The sequence below is a fragment of the Strigops habroptila genome, chromosome Z (genome assembly GCF_004027225.2).
Source record: "Strigops habroptila isolate Jane chromosome Z, bStrHab1.2.pri, whole genome shotgun sequence".
Taxonomy (NCBI): domain Eukaryota; kingdom Metazoa; phylum Chordata; class Aves; order Psittaciformes; family Psittacidae; genus Strigops; species Strigops habroptila.
In genome coordinates, this window is record NC_044302.2 from 66741501 (window position 1) to 66765419 (window position 23919).

A 23919-nucleotide genomic window follows, 5' to 3' on the forward strand; every position below is an offset into this window, starting at 1 on the left:
ATACAATGCAAAAAACCAAAGATAAATCAAGCTTTTGCTGAAGCAAACTATTTATATTACTAATCACACGCACGTGCGGGCAAGTTGAAGCACTTTGCTGTATTTTACCACGCAGCTTAAAAGCCACACTCGTTACCGTTCCTTTGAGCCCCCCGTCCCACCGCGCACCCCGCCGCCACGCACCCCCTCCACCCAGCACAACCACCCCCTCCGGCGCGGCTGGAGGGGGTGTCGGCGCATGCGCGAGCGGGGCCTCCGCGATGCGCATCGCTCCCGGCCTGCCCCGCGCGGCCGGCGTCAGGTCTCGCGGCGTTTGGGCCTCCCGCGGGAGGGCGGGGCTGGCTCGCGCGCGCGGTTTCGGCGGGAGGCGGGTGTCGGCGGTGGGTGCTCCGGCAGAGCGCCCGGTGCTATGGGCCGCCGGTGGCAGGGACGGCACCTCTGGTTCTACCTGCTGGCCCTGGGCTTCAAGGAGGAGCCTCGCCACTGCTGCCACTTGGTACTGGGACCGTAAGTGTGAGGGAGAAGCGGGCTGGGAAGGGACGTGAATGGGGCCTTTTGCAGCCGTCGGTCGCTGAGCGGGGTCTTGGGTTTCAGCAGGCAGCGCGCGGCCCGGGGCATGAAGGGGGGGTAAGCGGGGGGGAGGGGGCGGGCAGCGCCTGGCAGCGGAGGTGCTCTGTGTGGTACGTAACCTGTAACACTTTGATGCAAAGCACTACTTGTAATCTTGAGCGATCAGTAAAAATGCTGTGCTAATTCGGTATCGTAGCTGCTTCTGGTGTGGCTCTTTCTTTGTGTGTTAGGAAGATGTTCAATGTACCAAATACCTCTGCGCTTCACGTTGTTGCCACCTTCTTGTTTAAAAAGCTGGATCCGGCTCGCGCGGCACTAACTTTCAGGTAAATGTTGGGCTTGTGAGGTCACCGCTGTGCTGTATGAGGTGACTGTGTAAATCAAGAATGCGGCTTATGCAGCTGCTGGGAGGGGGGTGTCTCTAGGGGAGTGCCGCGGAAGAAGAATATGCAGTCAGAATTTGTTTCCTTTTGATCACAACTCTGCAATGTGTCAGAAACCTTGCCTTGACTAAAGTTGTTTCTGATAGCGTCTGTAACTTGGTGAGTTATAGACACCACCTGTTGGTAAAAACTTTCATAGCCGCAAAGTAATCTACCTTTCCCATTCATTTCCCTGACCAAGGAGCGAGTAACACTTCCCAGTTATGGATTGCTGCCAAGATCTTTAATGAGGCAAGAATCCCATCTTCCTTAATGCTTTTCCTCATATAGCTGTGCCATTTTAGCTTACACATTAAAAAAAGTGGCTGGAGAAAGACCAGTGATATGAAAATTGTCAGTGTTCTGACCCTTCCTTTCTCTTGAGTTAAAAAGAGCTGCGAACAAATCTGTCTCTGAAATAGACTGTAATTATCTTATTATGGAAAGAAAACGCTGTCATTTAACAAACCTTTAGCTATTCTTGTTGTAGGCTATATCCCCTTATTTTCTGACTCCTCCAGGAGGCATCCCTAAGAAATCTTTGTCTTAGCCTTATTTTTAAAATGGTTAATTAGGTAACTTAATATTTGTGCATGTTTTGAAATTTATATTTTTTTTTTAATTTCTTCTTTTTCCCCATCGTTTTTAAATGGAAAGAAACTGTGGCTTTGCAGGTCCGTGTTTTGTGAAGCAGTGTTTTATATGGCTAAAAGACATTGAAGTGAGTATTATGAAGAGTGGAAATTGATGCTCTCCTGTTTTCTGTGTCCTCATTCCTTTTTGAAAGAACATGTAGTGCTTTTAAATAAGAGTTTTAAATAAGGTTGTTTTACCAAAGAAGTCAGTTTTATGTCACACAGCCTTATTTTACATAGTTTCATCCTAGACTTTTTTGAGGAAAACAATGTGACATGGTGGAATTTAGATGACAGAGACTTAATCTTAGGTCTTAAAACTGCTGTGGCGTGCTTCTGGATAATGGTATTAGAGTAAACAGAAGTCCAGAGGATACCTCAGCTCTGGATGAGAATAATTTTCTTCACCTTGAGAGAGGCTTGCCTAAGTTGCCTCAGAGGGTGTTTATTGTGAGAGTGGTTTCAGGTGCATGAAAAATTTTTTGACTCTAAGTCTTTATTTTACGGGGAAAGGGGCTAAACTTGAAGTTGAGCTTTCTAATGGAAAAGAGACAAACCAAAACTGATGGTTTCGGGTATCATTAGTTATTATGTTATCTTCTCGTGCTGCCTTCGTTTTAATGACAGTTCTAGAAATCAGGTCTTTGTATACTGGAATGCTTTTATTTTTTAGTAATAATGGAAAAGATGAAAGCTAGCAATGTAATATCTTTGAGTAAGATAAAAGCAGAGCAAAGAACACTCATTAATGACTTCAGGAGAAAATATGAAAGAAAATGTGAGTATTTTTTTAAAGGTAGAGATTACCAGTTGCGGGTGAGGAGGGCAGAGATTTCTAACATTTACCCAACACTGATTTCAGTCTGTGCATTGAATCTGTCTTTCACATACAGAACTTGGGATGATGGGTGGAACATTCAAAAAGTTTTAGTCTCTTCTGCTGAGAGAGTAGGTGTCAGCTGTAGTGGTAAAGTGGTTAAGGTTTGCATCAGCCTTGCTAACAAGTAGGCTGTTGTTTAGGCTTAATTTCTTAGATCGATTTTATGTTTAAAAACCAATTTAACTTTTCTAGAAGAAACACCAAGGCTGTCTTCAACAAGTTACATCGTCCTCTTTAATTTCTCCTGGTGGTCCTAAATTTATTCGTATGTTCTATTCATTTGCAAGACATGTACTGGTTGAGGACATGAAAAAGAATTCTGTAGGTAAGCTGTAATGAAACAATGAAAATGCTTCATTTGTAATGTTTGACAGTGAATCCATCAGGTCTTTAGTATATGCCAAGAGTTTTAAAGTAGTTCTGAGTTGAGTGGTCAGTTCAAAATCTTTCATGGGATTCCATCTACTTCCTGTCGGCTACTGCTGATAGAACAATGCAGATTGTTTTGCTTTCTGTTGCTTTATGGGTCTTGCTCCAAGGTTCACCTGTGTAATGCTGTTCGCCCTTACCCACTCAAGCAGTGGTCTGGTCCAGAAGTATTGGACTGTTACGCTCTACTCTTTCTCACAACCTGAGTAATTCTGAAGGATCAGAACTGTCTATTCTTGGGAATCTTGTGTTGTTTTATGACCTAAGAATAGGGAAAAGGAGTGACAGTGAGGGAATGAGAACGTATACAACAGAAAGAACTGGCAAAAAGGCAGTACACTGCATACTCTATTTCAGTTTAGGTAAAATGAGCATTTTGATTTGTGATTCTTTCATTTCAAACTAGATAGATTAGAAAGTTGTCTGTTTGCTAAAAGTGAATGATGTAATCCATCCTAACTTTCATTTAGGCGCTGATATGCTTATTGCCAAAGCTGTAAAGTTGACACATCGGAATATGTACATGGCAAAGGCAAGATGCAGAGTTGCATACAATAAACTTCTGCAAATTTTTGTAAAGGAGCACTTGGTTATTCAAGAATATCAGAAAAAAGCATGGTAAGTGATATATTTTAAAAGGGAATGTTTTCATAAAGTCTGCCTTTTGTGTGTGTGTTTGAAAGGATTTGAGGAGGCTGTAGCTGCTTTACATCATGAGTTCTGTTGAGCTTCTCCCGATTTTCTTCCACTTTACCTCCTCTAGTTGACAGTTCTACTGTTTGTAGGGTCTTTTGTGACCCGTAATAGTCTAAACAAATTGGTTTTGCAGTATAGGAGATGCTGTATTTTGAAAGATATGGTTACTTGGGCATTAAAAATGATCAGGTAAATCCGCATGTATAGCGCTATGATTGCTTAACATCTGACGGGTCATATCTTAGAATATAACTGTCTCAGGATGAATCATTTGGTCTTTGCTTAATCACTGCGAGACACATTTTATTGACATAATCCTTAATTATTTCACTGAAATTATGCTAGTCTTTATTTTTGTGTATGGAAAACATTCCCAGTTAGAGGAACAAGAATAACTGGAACTTTCTGTGCAGGCACAGACTTACATGTCAGTGGAATTTACATAATTTGGGTGGAATAATTTACATGACTGGAACACTGTGATGGACAGTTGCAAGCTGTTCGTTAAATGGCAGGAAGGGAGAAAGAGTTGCACTGTAGGTAAAAGAGCAGTTTCAGTGCATATAGCATAGCTCCATACCAGAGGACTGGTCTGTTTCATTGCAATAGAATAAATGACGGCTTAATCGCTTAATTTACAAATATCTTAGTTTCCTGGTTGTCTTTCTGCACAAAGTCACTGTGAGGAAATCAAGTGTGTTGTGTGGGGTTGTTGTGTTGTGGTTTTTTTGGTTTTGTTTTGGTGGTGTGGTGTTTCGTGTATGGGTTGTTTTTTTTGGTTCTCCTCCCCCCACCATGATTCCAAATCTGCCTCAGTGTGTGGATTTGGAAAGAATGTACATGATTAGGTAGTGGTTGTAAGTAATTCTGAGAATAGCAGATTAGAAATTTGGATTTTTCTTTAAAAATCTGTAGTAACTTAACTTTTTTCCCTAGGCTTTTAATTAAAGACAAAAAACAGATACAGTCTGAATATGCAGTCCTCCAGACACAGTCTTGGAAGTAAGTGTTTTTCCTTGTGACTAAGTTGGCATATATATAATCAATTTCTTGCTCAATTTTGTGAAATATGAGCTATACTTCCATTGTAGTCCATGTGAATTTTTGTTTTGCATGTGCATATAGGATGGAACGAAATGTCGAAAACAAAAATGACAAAACTGAGAGAATTCAAAAGGTGAGTATCTTTTCTGCTGTGGCAGCTTAGTATATTTCTTATGTTTTTGTAGCATTTACTCTCAGATACTGTTAATTCCACTTGTTTGTTTGTGATTATGCTAGCCCCTTCATCTGCCTTTATGCTGTTCTGATACTCTGTCATTATAGGTATTATGCCAAACATTTTCACATAGCATTTTTGTCCTTCTTGCCTATTAAGGTCCGCAGCATGTGGACACTTGTAATGGAAATGCTTACATCTCTGAAAAAGGAAAAGCAAGTTGTGGATTCTGTACTTGATGCACTTGAAGATGGCATTAGTCAGTGCATTTTGGATGGAACTAAAGTTGTTGTCAGTGTTCCACAGCTGTTGAGTCACAGAGTGGAAAATGATGTGTACCAAGTAAGTAATTTTTGTCCTTTTTGCTGAACTGTATTTTTTTTTTTTTTTTTAAGTCACCAGGGGTGTAATCCAGTACCTTTAAAAAAAAAAACAAACAAAAAACTTCACAGGTGGTAAGAGGTCATTGCTCAAGGGTGGATAGAGTGTCTAGTTGTTATGTAAAAGTTTGTTATGATTATGCTGCTGATTTGTATTAGTTATGTTTCCACCATGAACGTTTTAAGTTTAACTTCATTGATAACTCTGCCTCATTAGTACTTGATTTTTTTATTTTTTGTTTTTATTGTTTAGAAATTAAAACTAGGTTGTCTAGTTCAGCTGTTGTTTTAAGTAATGGACTTTTGTTTCCAATGTGTAGTATATGGCGGTGTTTAGGCCTGCCGTATCTTTTGGGACAGTGGTTAAACAATACCTCATTAATGAAGTTTTCTGAGTTCATATTGCTTTATAGGCTGCTTTAAAGCAGCTGATTCTAGAGAACAAACCTTAAGGCTTAAATCTAGAGTATTATTTTTTTGAAACATGAAAGAATCAGGAACTGAATCAAAATTTCAAGTGTAACTTTGTATCCCTCCTCTGACTACACAAGACACAATTTTCTGATACGGATGCTGTTCACTAATTTTTTTTCTTTTTTTTTTTCTTGCTATACTTCAAGCGTTGTACAGGGAATGTATATGAAGATAAAAACCTCAATTTCTTAACAGTCATCCAGTTATTAAATGAAGCTCTCAGGACATTGAGAGATGAACACTGTCAGTCTGAATTGGAAAAATACCTTTGTGTCTTTGAGAATAGGCTTATGTGCCACAGGAAGTCACTACAGGGTTTGAAAGTGAAGAGGTAATTGTCTGGAAACTCTATCTGGTTCCTTGTTCTTTAGTCTATAGATCATGTCTTCCTACCTTCGAGTCTTTCCTAAAATAATAGAGTTTGTAATGAAAACATAGTGGTTCAATCTTTGTCCTTTGTATCTGGAAAATTCACATTTGCCTTGATTAACTTCTGAGATTCTTTTCTAGGTAGTTTCAGCTTTTTGCCCTTGCTTTGCTAATATTTTCAGCATTGTTCCTGGTGACCTCCTTTGCTAGCATCATGGTTTAAACCCAGCCACTAAGTATCGTGCACCTGAGCAGGATGGGGAGGAGAACTGGAACAATGAAAACCTGCAGGTTGAAATAAGAGCAGTTTAATAACTGAAATAAAGTAAAACATAGTGATAATAGAAATAATATAAACAATAACAATAATAATGATAATAATAATAATGGGGAACAACAAAAATGAAATAAAATGAAAATTCAGAAAACTCAATTGATGCACAACACAATTGCTCACCACCTGCCAACTGATACCCAGCCTGACCTGAGCAGTGATTTGCTCTTGTGGGTAACTCCCCCCAGTTTGTATGCTGGGCATGATGTGCTGTGGTATGGAATACCCCTTTGGCTAGTTTGAGTCAGGTGTCCTGTCTCTGCTTCCTCCCAGCTTCTTGTGCCCCTCCTCACTGGCAGAGCATGAGACATGGAAAAGTCCTTGATCAGGGTAAGCACTACTGAGCAACAGCTAAAACATCGATGTGTTATCAGCATTGTTCTCAGACTGAAGCCAAAACACAGCACTGCACCAGCTACTAGGAAGAAAATTAACTCTATCCCAGCTGAAACCAGGACCTATAACTGATCTGATTTTTACTTTGTTTCTTATGTTAATCAGTTCTAGGATTTTAAAATTTTATCTGAAACTGGCTTAGGGAAAGCTCAGGTGTGTATCTCGTAGTGTGTATTTACTTTAATACAGTTCTTCGAATGCAAATGTAAGAAACATGAAGACTACCTAGCAGCTCCTTTTTAGGTTGTGAATTTCAATTCTTAGTGCATGCACAAATGCATCAATAAGTTGATGTATATTAAAGATTTTGCAGGATAAGGAGGACATGTAATGCTATCCATCTTTATGCAGAACTGTTATCTCCACCAACAGATATCTTATGTTCATTTTCCATGCTCATATGTTACAGGCTAGAAATAGAGCAACAGCGTCGTGTATCAAGTGAATCTATTTCTAGAGAACAGGAAAACTGGGAAGTGAAGTGGAAAAGCTTTCTTGGCCTGTGTCCTTTTTATTTCAGCTTGAATCAGGATCGAGTAAGTAGTCTTCATCAGAATCTGATAAATTGAAGAGAAAGGGTGAAACTAAGAGGATGTACATCTAAGCTGGTGTGTTTTTATTGCAAGACTTAACCTTTATATGCGAAGTTACGGAATCAGATAGCACAGTACAGCAGAAATTGCTTTATGAAGTAGTCTTTCTTAAAGAAAGTACATTTGACTTGATGACAGCTGGTGTCTTCATTTGAAATGGGGGATAGAACCATCTTGTTAAAGCAGAAAATCAGCATAAGAGCAAGTTAATTTGGTTTTGGTTTTGTCCATGTCTGTCCTTCTGTGGAAACTGAGCTGTCATGTGCTGTCAGTCTGAACAACTGCTGAGTTCTTTTCCCTTTTATAGTGATGGGCTTGATGTTAGAATGGAAATTATTTTTCAGTCATTTGCACTGATACAGGGATCTGAGGTTGTACCCTTGTCTAGCTACCCAGCAGAAAGGAAAATTTTCATGTTGAGTCTGACAACTGGCTTGCAGAAAAGCTGTTGTAAATAGTTGTCGATAAATTGCTGTTGACATGCAGATTTTCTCAGACTGCTTGTGTAATTTTTTTTTTTTTTTCTTTTGAAAGGACTCTGGATTAACAGCTTTTCAACACCATTCTTCTAGAGTTGCAGAAGAAGATGAAGTCTTTTGTCAGCATCTACTATCAGTTTCAGGTCAGTGAACAGAAGTTTTTTTGGGTTTTTTTGTTTTGTTTTGTTCTTTTCTCCACCCTGCCACAATTGTTAAAAGTTACTTGGTGTTGAAAAGACTCCTTGTTGGGTTTGCAAGTATCTTTGATAGTCTTTGATAATCTGGTCCCAAATGACTCTTTGCCACAGTTGCCTTAGATTTTTCAACCTTTTTGTATCTCAAAGATCACAGAAGCACAGAATGGTTGAGCTTGGAAGGGACCATCAGGGATATGTAGTCCAACACCTCTGCTCAAGCAGGGTCATCTAGAGCATGTAACTCGGACTTGTGTCCAGACGGCTCTTGAATATCTCCAGGGAAGGAGACTCCACAACCTCTTTGGGCAGCCTATTCCAGTGCTCGGTCACCCTTACCGTAAAGAATTTCTTCCTCGTGTTTGGGTGAAACTTCCTATGGTTTAGTTTATGCCTGTTGCCTCTCATGCTGTCACCCAGCACTACTGAGAAGAGCTTCATCCCATCTTGACGCTCTCCCTTCAGATGCTTACACACATGGATTAGATCCCCCCAGAGCCTTCTCTTCTCTAGGCTGAACAGGCCCAGCCTTCTCAGCGTTTCCTCATCTGAGAGATTTTCCAGACCCTTAATCATTCTAGTAGCCCTTCACTGGACTTTCTCCAGGCATTCCATGTCTTGTAGTAGGTAGCCCAGAACTGGACACATACTTCAGGTGAGGCCCCACCAGGGCTGAGCAGAGGGGGAGGACTGCCTCCCTTGACCTGCTTCAGATTCTCTGAAGCTTTTGGTATGGCAAAAAACCAACACTGGATCTGTTTGGTGTGGTGTTGTTCTTGCAGTAAGGATATTGAGACAGATTTCCATGTGTAAGGATTCATTGATGGATTCTAGAGAAAATATTTGACCGTAAAAGTTGATTCAGGTTAGAGGAGTAATAAGAAAGAGAGAAAGAAGGTTAAAATTTTGCCTGTTGGTCAGCTAGGAAAAGAAATCAAAGGCGGTCCTCCCAGGTAAGCATCTTTCCCTGGTGCATTCTGAAATGGTTTATTCCACAGTAACTGTGCTATTCGATCAGGACCTTACGTGATCTCTGTGTTGGTTGCTTTTGGTCATTAGGTTAACAATGCTGATTAGAGCTCGCTTTGATCAGACATGGATGTTGCCCATGCTAATTGGCTGATAAGATGACTGTATTTTACTCCGTAGTGCTCATTAACCAAACATTGACTGTCACTAGTGTAGGGTGATAGATAAGTAGGAGCTGAAAAGCAAGGGTGGAAAAGGAGAAAGATAGCTTGAATAATCTGTCATTTGCAGGCCCTTTTAGGAAAAATGGTGTCGTAGATACATGTTGGAATTGCAAGATGCAAAGCAGTAGGGAGATGGCGAAAGCACTGCTCCAGTAGCCTAGGGGTATGTAGGTATAAGGCTAGAAGCTGCAAAGAAAAAGGCTACAGAATTGCAGATGGAAGGTAATTTTCCTTAAATGTCAAAGATGAAAGCACAGTGCAGTAATGGTGTGAGCTTCTGGGAATATTGGAAAGCTTGAGACAAACTGGTGTCTGTAGCATTCTCTTCACTCTGTGGTTAAGTCACCCTCACAGTCTTGTGATCTGGCGCTTGATCTGAGAATCCAACCACTTAGGAAAACTAACTTTCTTCTGGTTAACATGGTAAGCTTAAAAAAAAAAAGTTGATATTGCAAACTCCAAGTAAGCTTGGATTTCTGAGGTGGTGTTGAGGTGAATACAAAAAGAAGTGCCATTTATGTTTACAGAAGCTGCAGTTTAGGTTTAGTAGAGAATGCTGAGGTTAAACTTCGGCTGTTTATCCAAATGATGTGCCAAAACAGATATTTATTGTTTGAGAGAGTCCTGAGCCAAGAGATACATGTACCTCTGGTAATGTGCAAAACATTTCCTTATGGTGTGCCTTGCTTTGCCTGGGCACTTGGGCTGATGCAGCATTGATCAGAGGGATGAGTATGTCCACACAGATATTTATGGATAAATGCAGATGAAGATGGTGGAGAAAATATGGGTGGAATTTGCTTTTGTAGAATTGATGTGCCACACAACCGATCCATATGTGGAGAAGAGGGGATAATGTGTGGCTGGGACTGCAGTTTGGAGGGAGGTGGAACACATGTTCAGGAACAGCACAAGTAAGTACTGGCTGCTAGTGATATCTGTGGCTGCAGATGGTACCTGAGCAAGAGAATTGATTACTCTGTTCTGCTTATGTATTAATAATGTTCATAAAGCCTACCGTGCGACTAGTCTACAGAGGTGGCCTGAGTCACTTGTGTTGCCTGGGAAGCCTGAGTGGAAAAAAGTGGAAGCAGTAATAAAACTCTTGACTTGCTTTTCTAGATGTTTTTGACTCTGTTACTGAAGAAAGTTGCGAGAAAGATGACTGGGCATTGGAAACTATGATGGATAAGTCAACACCACCATGGTAATGAGATAATTGATTAAAAAAAAGCAGCAGGGAAAAAAATAGAAATTTACTTGTTGGAGTTGAATATATTGCATCTCTTGATCCTTAGTGCAATATTGCAATAGCCCACTCTTTACACCCACCTGATTTAGCAGCATAGTCCAAAAGTAACTGCCACTTGCTGCAGCTAGTGACTTATTGATCAGTTGGTTGCTGCTGAATAGCATGTGCAGCAGCAAAGTTGCAAGGTTTTTATCTCTCATTTTTTAACTACATTCTTTTAAGCTTTAAGAGACAGGTGGAGAAAACAGTTTTTGGTTCCTGAGGCTTGGTTGAAATAGGCAATATGTTCAGTATAGCCTGAGAATTAAAGAGACATTCACAGAAAGAGCCCTTCCTTTGTGTTTTAAAAAAAAACCCAACAAAACAAACCCCAAACAACTAAGTCTTCTAAAATCACTTTGTACTGTAGCTTCTCTTACTGCAGTTCCAGTAAAGGATAGAACACAGAACAATGATATTCTAGAAAGTTTTGGCCTGTTGGCATTTAACTTAGCCCAGGAAAGCTGCATAACCTTCTGAATAACACTGTATGTCGTTCTTGAGAGTTGCCTAGTAGGGGACAAAGGGAGTTGGCAAAGGAAGGTTGTACTGTACTTAGACATCAGTACATGTAGTTGGATATAAATCTCAAAGGTTGTCTAAGTAGTTAAAAACCAAAGCCTGGATTTCTCTTAGTGACTTTATGCAGCATAGATTTTTTTGTTGGCTTGTGATTCTAAAGACAGATAACAGCAAATATTAACGTTTTAAGGTACTTTCTTCCTAAAAAGTGGGGACTGTATTTTACTTTTTAGACATCTATGCAATTAGCACTACACTCATCAGAAGTTATGAGACTGAAGTTTTTGATACCCAGGTAATTGTTAAATATCAGTAAGTTCACATAAGAACATACCTGTGAGTGCCACAGGGGATTCAGAGGAAGAGTATCTAGGGAAAATAGGGAAAAGAACATGAAGTCTGCAGAAGACTTTGCAGTTATGTTTTTCAGTTATATTGCAGAATATAGAGGACTTGGTTATAAAATGTATTACAAAACCTGTTTCTGTTTTTTAATCAAGGGAAAAGTTTCATAACTTAATAATTTTGGGAGGCTGATACACAGCTAGGGCTAAATCTGCTCTAATTGTCACATGCTCTCCCTATAGTAAAATTGCCTTCTGATGACCGGGACGAATTGAGGGAAATCGTAACGGACAGATACGGGGCACATAATATGTAATGGCCTTCTACTAAGACTTGCATGCCACTTGCTTTATTTGTCTCTAAAATACATTTTAAAATTTTTTTTTTTTTAACGCCTTCCCCCCACCCCCAAGGATCTCTTCAGTGCCTTTGGAGATATCAAAAGCATCAGAAAACACAGACTTGTTAACTGAAAAGGTAATTCTTCAGTAACTTCCTACCTGTCAGAGAAGTTAAGATATTTGCTTTTTACATTGGCTGAAACCTAGAGTTAGTATTTGAGGGAGAGGGCTGTCAGTTTTTATCTTTTTGGGTTGGGTGTTTTTTTTTCATGTTATTTTTTTGTAAAGTAGTGTTTTTGCACATCTTGAGTCAGTCCTGAAAAACTGTAAAAGCTGTTGGGGACTTCATCAAGCGTTAGGAAAGGACAGGAGGAAGTTGGCTTCAAATACAACATTTGGTGCATCAGTGATTCTCTGTGGCTTGTTTGGTTGTCTTTTTGGTGTGAGCAGAGATCAGAATTCGATGTTTAAGTTGTGTGCGAACTCAAGGGTTGCAAGGTGCCTAAAAGCAACTTGATTGTATAGTGTCCATTGCACAGTTGTTCACTGTGGTATGTTCAAGGTAGTTGCAGGTGAGTCATGTGTGTTCTGTGCAACACTCTATCCTAGCCACTACTTGCATCCTACTTTAAGTACAATTCTAAAAGTATTTAGTTAGAATTTAAGACTGAAATATTTTATTGACTAAACACTGAGGCCATTGCTGTTAAGAATTTGCACAGTAGTTTCTTTTTCATTCTAGTATTCTGACACTTGAGTTTAAAATTTTGACAATTCCTGTGTATTCCTTCAGGACTTGCATATTGAAACTTACAAGGTGGAAAAAAAGCCTGTGTCTCAAGACATACTAAGAAATAGAAAGGATGAGTCTGCCATTTCAGAAATAGGGGAGAATGCAGGTTATCCTGTCAAAAAAGAAGATCCACTTGAGAAAGCCAGAGATGAACTGGCAGAAGAGGTTAGGAAAAGTCTTTGGGGGGGAAGGGGTGTGGGTTTGTGTGTGTGTGGATTTTTTTGTTTGTTTGTTATTAAATAAATGGTCATTAAGTTCAGAAAACCAATTACTAATTATAACATGCCTCTTGTAATCTGCATATGTCAAAGTTACTTTTTTCTGCTAGATACTCATCAGCATCACTAACTCTTAGGGGTGACTACCCAATTAAGTACACCCTGAAAGCATGGAGCTTGTGCAGTTATCATAGAATCATAGAATCATAGAATCGTAAGGGCTGGAAAGGACCTTAAGATCATCTAGTTCCAACCACCCTGCCATGGGCAGGGACACCTTGCCCTAAACCATGTGGTCCAAGGCTCTGTCCAACCTGGCCTTGAACACCGCCGGGAATGGAGCATCCATGACCTCCCTGGGCAACCCATTCCAGTGCTTCACCACCCTCAGTGTAAAGAACTTCTTCCTTATATCTAATCTAAACTTCCCCTGTTTAAGTTTGAACCCATTACCCCTTGTCCTACCACTACAGTCCCTAAGGAAGAGTCCCTCCCCAGCATCCTTATAGACCCCCTTCAGATACTGGCAGGCTGCTATGAGGTCTCCACACAGCCTTCTCTTCTCCAGGCTGAACAGCCCCAACTCTCTCTGCCTGTCTTCATACGGGAGGTGCTCCAGCCCTCTTATCATCCTCGTGGCCCTCCTCTGGACTCGCTCCAACAGCTCCATGTCCTTTTTATGTTTATCATACTTGTAAGTCATTGTGACATGAATAGAGCTTTCAGTGGAATCATGGTACGATTTAAATAACTTCTTGTATGTTAACCTAGATGGTGAGGGTACTTAGAATTGAGTTCTGATTTCAATCCCCTATCTTAATTTTGTGTTGGTACACCGTGGTCATTGTGAGTCTAAGTACTAAAAGACAGAAGAAGAGTCAGGAGATTCCAGACTCTTCCAATCATTTAGACGATGGATTTATTTTGAGCCATAACTGACAGAAATAAAGAGGTGATAATTTTGCTTTCTCAGGATTTCCCTTTTCTAACATCCTACAGGTTGTAGAAGCAGTGGTATCTGAGTCGACTCAGAGTGGTGAAAGAAAAGAAATGGCATTAGAAGATCTCATTAACTCATTGTGTTTTGACCCGTTTATAACGAGAAAACAAATTCCCCGAACTCCAGAAAATCTGCGTAAGTTCTATACTGACTTCATAATACCCACTGGTGAGAAATGTCACTAGCTCATTGACTTTGTACATGTCACGGAAGATAACTATTTCAGTGAAGCTGCAAAATATGCTAATGGCTTACCCTGGAACACAACATAGTAGGCCTAATGAAGCGATGGCATTAAGGTACACTGTGCACTGGTGTCTACTAGAGCCTTATACAGCTGTGGGTCATCTGATCCACACAGTCCAGTAAACCTGATTGTCCCTCTCCTCCACCTGGCCCCCCTAAAAGTGATCACAAGATTCTTCACTTCTTGTACAAAGTGATAAGCATTTCTATTCATAGGAGTTGGAGTAAAATCAGCTCTTCCACTGCATCTGCGAAACTCTTCTCCAGAGACTGGAGCAGCAGCTTTCTTGGGAGGATCACCATTGACCATCGTTTTTCCTTTCAATTCATGTACCCATTCCTCCAGAAGTGGGTGGGTTTTCCATCCCACTTTGTCATGTCTTCTCCATGATCCCGCGGGTAAAACCATAGCGTGCTCTGTGGTGTGTACCTCCTATATCTTCCCTCTTGGGCAGTAGCACACTTACTGTTAATAGCTGATCTGTAGGTCTATACATGTGGGAGCTGGATAGATCATCTCCCAATTGCTTGAACTCCTGGGACAGTAGTTTTTCCACAGCTGTGTCATGGCTTAAGCCCAGCTGGCAACTCAGAACCATGCATCTGCTCACTCAGCCCCCCCTATCTTTTGCCCCTGCTCCCGGCAGGATGCGGAGGAGAATTGAAAGAACGTAAATCCCACAGGTTGAGATAAGAAAGTCCAGTAACATATAATACAGTAACATATAATACAAAACTACTACTACCACCATTAATAATGATAAGGGAAATAACAAGGGAAGAGAATATAAGACTAAAAAGGGAAGGGGGAAAAAACAACCGATACAATTGCTTACCACCTGACAACCCAATACTCAGTCTGACCTGAGCAGTGATCTGCCCTTCTGGGTAACTCCCCTCAGCTCATATACTGGGCTTGATGTGCTGTTGTACGGAATACCCCTTTGGCTAGTTTGAGTCAGGTGTCCTGTCTCTGCTTCCTCCTGACTACTTGTGCCCGTCCTTGATCAGGGTAGGCACTACTAAGCAACAACTAACACACTGGTGTGTTACCAGCATTGTTCTCAGACTAAAGTTGAAACACAGCACTGCACCAGCTATTACGAAGGAGAAAAATAACTGTTACAGCTGTACTCAGGACAGTATCCACCCCTTCCTCCATGCCATTTACATCATGCTTAGGTCCCACATATTTTTTTCAACATGCCATCACTTCTTGTGTCTTGAGATATATATATATACACACATGCATATATACATACACACACACATACACAGAGGCAGATGTAATTCCTTAGTCCATAGACCATCCCTATAAAGTTTGCTGGGTTCATTCAGTCCATGATGTTGGGCTTTATCTGTCGTAACAGTCTTTCATGGCAGGAGAGACTTTGCATGGTGTTGGATTGTTGCCTGCTGACGACACCACTGAACTTGTCTGGTCTCATCAAAGTTCATTTTTCTTTGGGGTGATGACTGAAGGGAAGTCAGGTTCAGTTGATGGTGACCTGAGGCGAGTACTGAGAGGCTCCCACTGTTGCTGCTGGCTTTTCCCATGGCTTTATTCTGTGCTGATGATCATGACAGCACATGCTTTCTTTTCAAAGCCTAGAGTGGCAGAGATGGGCATTTAGCTGCTATAGAAGTGTTACATAGCAGGCAACAGCATATAATTGAGTTCATTGGCTGTTTTCACCCAAAATTAAATCCCTTTGAGGTACACACCCGACTTCCCCATCTTCCCGCATTACCCACCAAGTATATCCAGGTCCCTGAGCAAAAGCAACCCCACGAGTGGGTTTGTCTTTACCTGAAGCAGGAATAACCCAGACTGTCTTCTCCAGCAAATTCTTTATGTGCACCACAGGAACTTTATCCCCCTCTACAGTACATAAAAGTTCTGATTGGGCTGGGCCAGCCCTGTTGGCAGATCCTGTGGTGTTGACCAACCAGGTGGCTTTTGCTAAATGTGTATCCCAATGTTTGATAGTCCCATCACCCATTGCTCTCAATTTTCCCAGAGGCTGGTGCATGGTAGGGGATGTGATATACCCACTCAATGCCACGCTCTTTGGCCCAAGTGTCTATAAGGTTGTTCCAGAAATGAGTCCCATTGTCTGACTCAGTTCTCTCTGGGGTGCCGTGTCACCACAAAACTTGTTTCTCAAGGCCCAGGATAGTGTTCCAGGCAGTGACACAGTGTATGTTTCCAGCCATCCGGTGGTTGCTTCTACCACGGTGAGCACATAGCACTTGACTTGGCGGGTTGGTGGGAGTGTGATATAGTCAATCTGCCAGGCCTCCCTGTACTTGTACTTCAGCCATCGTCCTCCATACCAGAGAGGCTTTAACCGCTTGCCTTGCTTAATTGCAGCACATGTTTCACATTCACGAACAACCTGGGCAATAGTGTTCCTTGTTAAGTCCATCCCTTGATCATGAGCCGATCTGTATATTGTATCTCTACCTTGATGGCCTGAGGTGTCATGGGCCCACCAGGCTGAAACTAATTTACCCTTACATTGCAAGTCTAAATCCATTTGAGCCACTTCAATCTTAGCAGCTTGATCCACCTGTTGGTTGTTCCGGTGTTCCTCAGTGGCCCAACCCTCGGGTACATGAGCATCCATGTGGCGTACCTTCACCACCAGGTTCTGCACCCAAGCAGCGGTATCTTGCCACAGTGCAGCAACCCAGATGGGTTTACCTCGGCGTTGCCAGTTGCTCTGTTTCCATTGCTGCAACCACCCCCACACGGCATTTGCCACCATCCATGAGTCAGTATAGAGATAAAGTACTGGCCATTTTCTCGTTCAGCAATGTCCAAGGCCAGCTGGATGGCTTTCACCTCTGCAAAATGACTCGATTCACCCTCTCCTTCAGCAGTTTCTGCAACTTGTCGTAAGGGACTTCATATGGCTGTTGTCCATCTTCCATCTCCGATGCTTTCCCACAACATGGCACGACCCATCAGTAAACAAGGAATATTGCTTCTCACTTTCTGACAGTTTATTATATGGTGGGGCCTCTTCAGCACACATCCCTCTCTGGTGGCATTCCAAAATTTCACAGCCAGTCCATGATGACTTCTGGAATTCCTGGACAACTGGGATTTCCTGTTCGAGCTCATTGTGTAATTAGTGCAGCCCACTTTCTCCATGTAGCATCAGTTGCATGATGTCCATCGTATTCAAAAAATCCTGGCAGTCAGGTGAAGTTCCCGATGACTGGAAGAAGGGTAATATAACCCCCATTTTCAAGAAGGGGAAGGTGGAAGACCCAGGGAACTACAGACCAGTCAGTCTCCCCTCTGTGCCTGGCAAAATCTTGGAACAGTTTCTCCTGGAAAACATGCTAAGGCACATGAAAAAGAATGAGGTGGTTGGTGACAGCCAACATGGCTTCATTAAGAGAAATCCTGCCTGACCAATTTGGTGGCCTTCTATGATGGAGCCACGGAACTGATGGACAGGGGCAGAGCAGCTGACGTCATCTACCTGGACTTGTGCAAAGCATTTGGCACTGTCCCGCATGACATCCTTGTCTCTAAATTGGAGAGACATCAATTTGATAGATGGACCACTCGGTGGATAAAGAACTGGCTCGATGGCGGCACGCAAAGAGTTGTGGTAAATGGCTCGATGTCCAGTTGGAAACCTGTAACGAGTGGTGTCCCTCAGGGATCGGTGTTGGGACCGGTCCTGTTCAACATCTTTGTCGGCGACGTGGACAGTGGGATTGAGTGCGCCCTCAGCAAGTTTGCCAACGACACCAAGCTGTGTGGTTCGATTGATACGCTGGGGGGAAGGGATGCCATCCAGAGGGACCTTGACACGCTTGTGAGGTGGGCCGATGCCAACCTTATGAAGTTTAACCAAGCCAAGTGTAAGGTTGTACACCTGTGTCGGGGCAATCCCAGGCACTGCTACAGGTTGGGCAGAGAAGAGATTCAGAGCAGCCCTGCAGAAAAGGACTTGGGGGTGTTGGTTGACGAGAAGCTTAACATGAGCCGCCTTCAGTGTGCGCTTTCAGCCCAGAAAGCCAACCGTATCCTGGGCTGCATCAAAAGAAGCGTGACCAGCAGGTCGAAGGAGGTGATCCTGCCCCTCTACTCTGCTCTTGTGAGACCTCACTTGGAGTACTGTGTGCAGTTCTGGTGTCGTCAACATAAAAAGGACATGGAGCTGTTGGAGCAAGTCCAGAGGAGGGCCACGAGGATGATAAAAGGGTTGGAGCACCTCGCGTATGAAGACAGGCAGAGAGAGTTGGGGCTGTTCAGCCTGGAGAAGAGAAGGCTGTGTGGAGACCTCATAGCAGCCTTCCAGTATCTGAGGGGGGTCTACAAGGATGCTGGGGAGGGACTCTTCCTTAGGGACTGTAGTGGTAGGACAAGGGGTAATGGGTTCAAACTTAAACAGGGGAAGTTTAGATTAGATATAAGGAAGAAGTTCTTTACAGTGAGGGTGGTGAAGCACTGGAATGGGTTGCCCAGGGAGGTTGTGGATGCTCCATCCCTGGTGGTGTTCAAGGCCAGGTTGGACAGAGCCTTGGACCACATGGTTTAGGGCAAGGTGTCCCTGCCCATGGCAGGGGGGTTGGAACTAGATGATCTTAAGGTCCTTTCCAACCCTTAGGATTCTATGATTCTATGTGTAGAGGAGACCCTGTCTTTGAACATCTAGCCCAGCACAGGCAACTGGGGTGCCAGGAGGAGCTGCGCTTCAGTTGCAGTCACTTCTGAAGCAGCTCGGACCCCTTCATAGGCTGCCAGTATCTCTTTTTCAGTGGGAGTGTAGCTGGACTCAGACCCTCTGTATCCCCAACTCCAAAAGCTGAGGGGTTGACTTCAAGTTTCCCCTGGAGCTTTCTGCCAGAGGCTCCAGGTAGGACCATTCTCCCCGGCTGCAGTATAGAGCACATTTCTCACATCTGGCCTGGCCTGGACTGGTCCAAGGGCTACTGCAGGAACTATCTCTCGTTTAATTTGTTCAAAGGCTTCTTGTTGCTCAGGGCCTCGTTTAAACCGTTCTTCTTCAAGGTCACATGATAGAGAGGGCTGTTGCGTGAAAGGGTAAAATAATTTGGCAGAAAATAAACCCCCTTGCTTTCCAGCTGGTCCTCAGACATTAGAGGGGCTGGGTGCGGCTAGGCTTAGATTCTGAGTGATGCCCAATTTGCCACTGTCAGTCCGGTCGCATTCAATATGTTGAATAATCACGATTCCGGATGCACTAATAGTGCACTGCACCTTCAGTCTAATCGTGCTCACGAACTAGCACGGCCACACTGAGGGAGCTGGTCGCGTTCAATGAGAGATTTGCGATTAGCTACTTAAACAGTGCAGTTTATTAAAGCAACAGATACAGGTTCTTGTGGATTGCCGGTGATAAATACACTGTCTGCAAAAGCACGTGCAAATAATAAGGTATACAACCGCGCGGCAAAGTTATGAATAATACAGCCTGGCTTTAAAGTATAAAAGTAAAAAGTAACTCTATATAGAGATTCCTAATTTTCCCGGGGAAGCACTGGATACAGTGCAAGTCTTACCCAAAGGCGTCCCTATGGGGGGGAAGAAAGGTCCAGCCTGTCGACCGGTCCCAGGAGTCGAGAGTAGTCAGCTGATGGGGTCTTCCTCGGCTCGTCCATGATGATGTCTTCCCTAAAGCCCCCCACTTTTTGGGTCATTTTTATACTATTTTTCACTTCCAAGGTGGAGCATGAGTGACTCTAGTCATACATACCTTTATTATTGGTGTAAATTTTCCTCGCTTCACTTTTAAAGGTATATGCCACAAAAAATTCAAAGAGCATGCTCAAAGAGGGGTGATCTCACTTTGGAGGCGGGTAGCATTGGAGGTGGAGGTGTGTTTTCATATTAAAATGCATTATAATGAAGCAAAGTTCACACAAAGGACAGCATTTTGTCAAAAGATGACAGACCGTTGGCTCAGGGCAGCAAGTATGCAGCTTATCAGTTTTAAGTACCACCTAGTTCCCATCTCTATTGGTGTTGGGACAGAGTTTGGCCGCAGAATCTCCACTCTGCTCCATCCTCCGTCAAGCAATGTTGCCACGGGAACCACTGTGGAGTGAATTCCTGGCATACCACGTGCAGCTGCATCTTACCCTGAAAGTCCGTTTTTCCTTTATGTGTGAGCAATGCTACATTTTTAAATATAAGTTTAATTTCTAAATCATATTCAGTAATTATCCCACAAGGGCTTACAATCAGACTAATTTGGGATGTGCATTCTCCAGAACCCCACAACACCTAAGAAAGCTTGTGTTTCTTTCTTGTTAGTTGGTGGAGACATTGCTGTTATCTTGTGGATCACATCTGTAGGGATCTATTGCCGTCCATCTTGCCATTTTATTCCCAAAAACTGAATCTCCTGTGAAGGTCCCATTTGCTCACACCTCCCTCCTGCTCCTCCCCTCTGGGAGGGATGGGGAAGAGAATCGAAAGAATGTAAACCCCACTGGTTGAGATAAGAACAGTTCAAAAACTAAAATAAAGTACAATATAATACTATTACTATTACTAAATGATGATGATAAGGGAAATAACAAGGGGGAAAGGAAAACCAACAATAAACCCAAGTGGTGCACACTACAATTGCTCACCACCCAGTGACCCAAACCCAGCCCTACTCCAGCAGCAATTGGTTCCTTCTGGGTGACTCCCCCCAGTTTATATACTGGGCATGACGTGCTGTGGTATGGAATACCCCTTTGGCTAGTTTGGGTCAGGTGTCCTGTCTCTGCTTCCTCCTGGCTTCCCGTGCCCCTCCTCACTGGCAGAGCATGAGACTGAAAAGTCCTTGATCAGGGTAATCGCTGCCGAGCAACAACTAAAACATCCCTGTGTTATTAGCATTGTTCTCAGACTAAAACCAAAACACAGCACTGCACCAGCTACTAGGAAGAAAAAAAAATTACTGTTACAGCTGAAACCAGGATAGAAAGTAATCAAGTAATGAATTTTACCTTGATTTGTTCCATTTAGTAACAGAAATCAGAAGATCATGGAGAAAAGCTGTTCAGACTGAGGACTCATCAGACACAAAGCTGAACCTAACTGAGGTAACAATAGAAGAAGCTCCAGTGGATGCTACACCTATACTGCAGAAGGTGGCAGACTCTAGATTTGTGTGCTTTGACCCTGCATCTCCTGTACCTGACTTTCATCCTGCCTTGTCAGAAAGCAAGTCCCAATTAAGTTATACAGAATTTAGACCTCAAAAGCAGATGAGGGTAAGTCATATTGAATCTCCAGTTTCGGAAGCATCTGGAATGCAAGTAAGTGAGAGAACCGAAGCACAGGGATTAAAAGACATTGTTTTGAACAAAAGTTCTGTAGATGATTTAGAAGAACATACTTCTCAATATGTAAAGAGCATCATGAATACTCCAGACGTACGTTCAGAAAACAGTTGTGGAACGAATGTTCTACCTTCAGACCGTTTTCAGGGTTCCTTAGTGGATGGGATGCTGCACTGGAATGTATCTTCATTGTTAAATTCTGTCAGTGGTGAAACTGCCTGCTTGGGGATATTGGGTGAGACACTTGAAGGGTGTCTTGAAGGAGAAGAATTTAGTAATGCAGATGCCAACAAATCTGCAAGCTCTGCGTCTGATTTTGATGTAATGGACAGCCCATATGTAACAGGGGTTTTGAAAAATGAGGGGGGTATTAAAAGATCACAGCTAGATCTACAGTCCCTGTTCAACCCACATAAAGCGCTGAAAAAGACTCTATCTACAAGTGAAGAGGAGCTGCATCAAATACTTAATAGAGGTGAATCTGTAAGCTCTGTATCAGCCCCAAGTCTTGCACCAGAAAAAAGAGAAAGAGATGAATTCTCCAGTCCCCAAGAGCTCTTCTTCTTGGATGAAGAATTTACCAAGACGCCATCACCAAAATCCCTTAATGAAAGAAAATATTCCCTGTCATCTTTGCTGGTATCCTGTCAACATCTGGAGGAAATGGCATCAATGCTACATGAAATCCCATTAGACTTAAAACATAAATTGAAAGGTAAGTGTCCATCTGCTTTAGCAACAAGATTTTGTCCTTTCTATTACTGGGTATACTACCATAAATAATCTGCTCTGAATAGCTAAACCTTGCTGTGCAAGTATAGGGAGACAGATTATTTGTATGCTTATTCCGTATGGTAAGTGAGAAATAAAAGCAAGCATGCTTCCTTTACTTATATCACCATCTTGCAAGTAGGAGGAAAGGTGCTTGTCTGACTTTCTGATGTAATCTGCAGCTGTTTAAAAAAAAAAAGCCTTAAGGTGCATTAGCAGTGGAGTAATCTGAAGTTCAATTTTGAGAATTCACGAAATTAGTTTGAAGTAGTGCCTATATTCTGAACAAATGTGGTTATTTAGAAATGTGTTGTGGGTCGTTGGATTTTCTTGTGCATTTAGTCAGGAGTTCATTGTCTGTAATACTATTCATGTACTTTTCATTATGAAATATATTCCATTCCAGGGGGCCTGCAGCTCCCTCGCCCAATTTCCAATGGAAATGTCAACTTTGTTTAACCAGTAGTGCAGTGTTTAGTTACATGTGAGGTCATTTTTTGAAACGCAGTAAGAAAAATGAGCTAGTAATGGTTGTACAAAAGACTTTCACCAAAACAGTTGGTATTTAATGGAATACTAGGAATTTAACACAATAAGGTAGTCTGAAGGAGTAGTGAGATTTGTACTTCGTGCAGAGTCTTGCTTCAGTTTAGATTGTGGCTGTACTGATAGCAGATGATTTACTTTGAACAGTTATCCAAATTAGAAGTAATGTTTCATATATGCTTTTTTTTAATAGGTGCCAAACACATGTGGACTAGCATTTCTGTCAATTAATGAATATTACAGAGTTCTGAGTGATAACTAATACAATTTTTCTTCCAGATAAAGAGCATTTGGATGAGGAGCCAGCCATGAAGGAACCATCATCAGGATAGAATTATGGTTAAGGAGAAACGTAACCATAGTAGCACAGTTATGGTTCACTTGAGAGTGTAACATCTTCTCCAAGCACTACCCGGATGGAGAAGTTGCACTCCTATTTTTTGCAGAGGCTGTATTCCAGTCTCCTTTTCTTTAAGCATGTTAGTTGCCTGTTCTTGTTCTTTTAATATGTCATCCATAGTAGAATTCTATGTACAGCCCCTCTTTTAAGTATAGAACTGTTTTTAATTTTTATAAGTATGAGATGAGTAGGTGGCATAATCCTACAAAATGTAAAGACAAAGTCGCTCATAAAATTTTGTTGTCTGTATCCTTCCTTATTTCTACCCACCTTCCAAAACCTACCTTTCCTCCCTTCCCTCCCTCCCTTAAAACTAGCCTGAGTTTATTGGTTCCATGACACTGAAATTGGCATAGTCAGCAAGGTGTGAATAGAGGAATCGTGACAGAGGCACAGATGTGCCCCTCCTCCCCCAGGTGTGCACTGGGCAAAGAAGTGGTTCGGTACACCAGTGCTGGTAGAGAGAACCGAACAACCCGTGGGAGATGGTAGTGACAGCATGTGCCCCGTTGTATTTAGTTACATGTGAGGTCAGTTTTTGAAATGCCTTAATGAAAAAGAGCTAGTAATGGTTGTACAGAAGATTTTCACTAAAACAGTTGGTATTTAATGGAGTACTAGGAATTTAACAAGCTAGTCTGAAGCCTGTCGTGGGTACATGCTGCGCACAGGCGCAGGACTGTTCTTTTGGAAGATCAGGAAGGGATGATTTGGAGAAGCAGGTGTAGGTAGTTTAAAAGAAGAACTGAAAAGAGAAAATGAACGCGTTCATTGGAACAAAATTGAAATCTACTGGCAGAAGCAAACACTCACACCCCATATTGCTCAAATTCAGAAGCTGAGTGTGGTCCCAGATG

General features: G+C 42.2%; 1 protein-coding gene and 1 non-coding gene across 6 annotated transcripts; both read left to right on the top strand.

Annotated features, from left to right (window-relative positions):
- Nucleotides 1-333: 333 nt before the first annotated feature.
- On the top strand, nt 334-23796 carry HAUS6 (HAUS augmin like complex subunit 6). 5 transcript variants are annotated; one of them, XM_030470669.1, is made up of 17 exons: nt 334-507; nt 801-896; nt 1650-1713; nt 2700-2832; nt 3407-3554; nt 4569-4634; nt 4758-4809; nt 5011-5193; nt 5852-6036; nt 7214-7340; nt 7932-8019; nt 10386-10470; nt 11835-11898; nt 12556-12720; nt 13773-13908; nt 21029-22060; nt 22942-23796. In XM_030470669.1, the coding sequence occupies exons 1-17, from the start codon at nt 410-412 to the stop codon at nt 22992-22994; spliced, it is 2775 nt and encodes a 924-aa protein (XP_030326529.1). In that variant the 5' UTR covers nt 334-409; the 3' UTR covers nt 22995-23796. The 5 variants fall into 5 exon arrangements, with proteins under 5 accessions (XP_030326529.1, XP_030326530.1, XP_030326533.1 ...); XM_030470670.1 differs by lacking the exon at nt 12556-12720; XM_030470673.1 differs by lacking the exon at nt 2700-2832 and having other exon boundaries at nt 347-507.
- LOC115601428 lies at nt 11603-11732 on the top strand. The gene has a single exon (XR_003989347.1).
- Nucleotides 23797-23919: the final 123 nt, after the last annotated feature.

Bases quoted from the DNA above. Each gene is read 5' to 3' on its own strand.
- HAUS6 (XM_030470669.1), top strand. From the start codon at position 410: ATGGGCCGCCGGTGGCAGGGACGGCACCTCTGGTTCTACCTGCTGGCC. The intron at 5,194-5,851 runs GTAAGTAATTTT...CTATACTTCAAG, and splicing joins TGGAAAATGATGTGTACCAA to CGTTGTACAGGGAATGTATA. The intron at 11,899-12,555 runs GTAATTCTTCAG...GTATTCCTTCAG, and splicing joins CAGACTTGTTAACTGAAAAG to GACTTGCATATTGAAACTTA.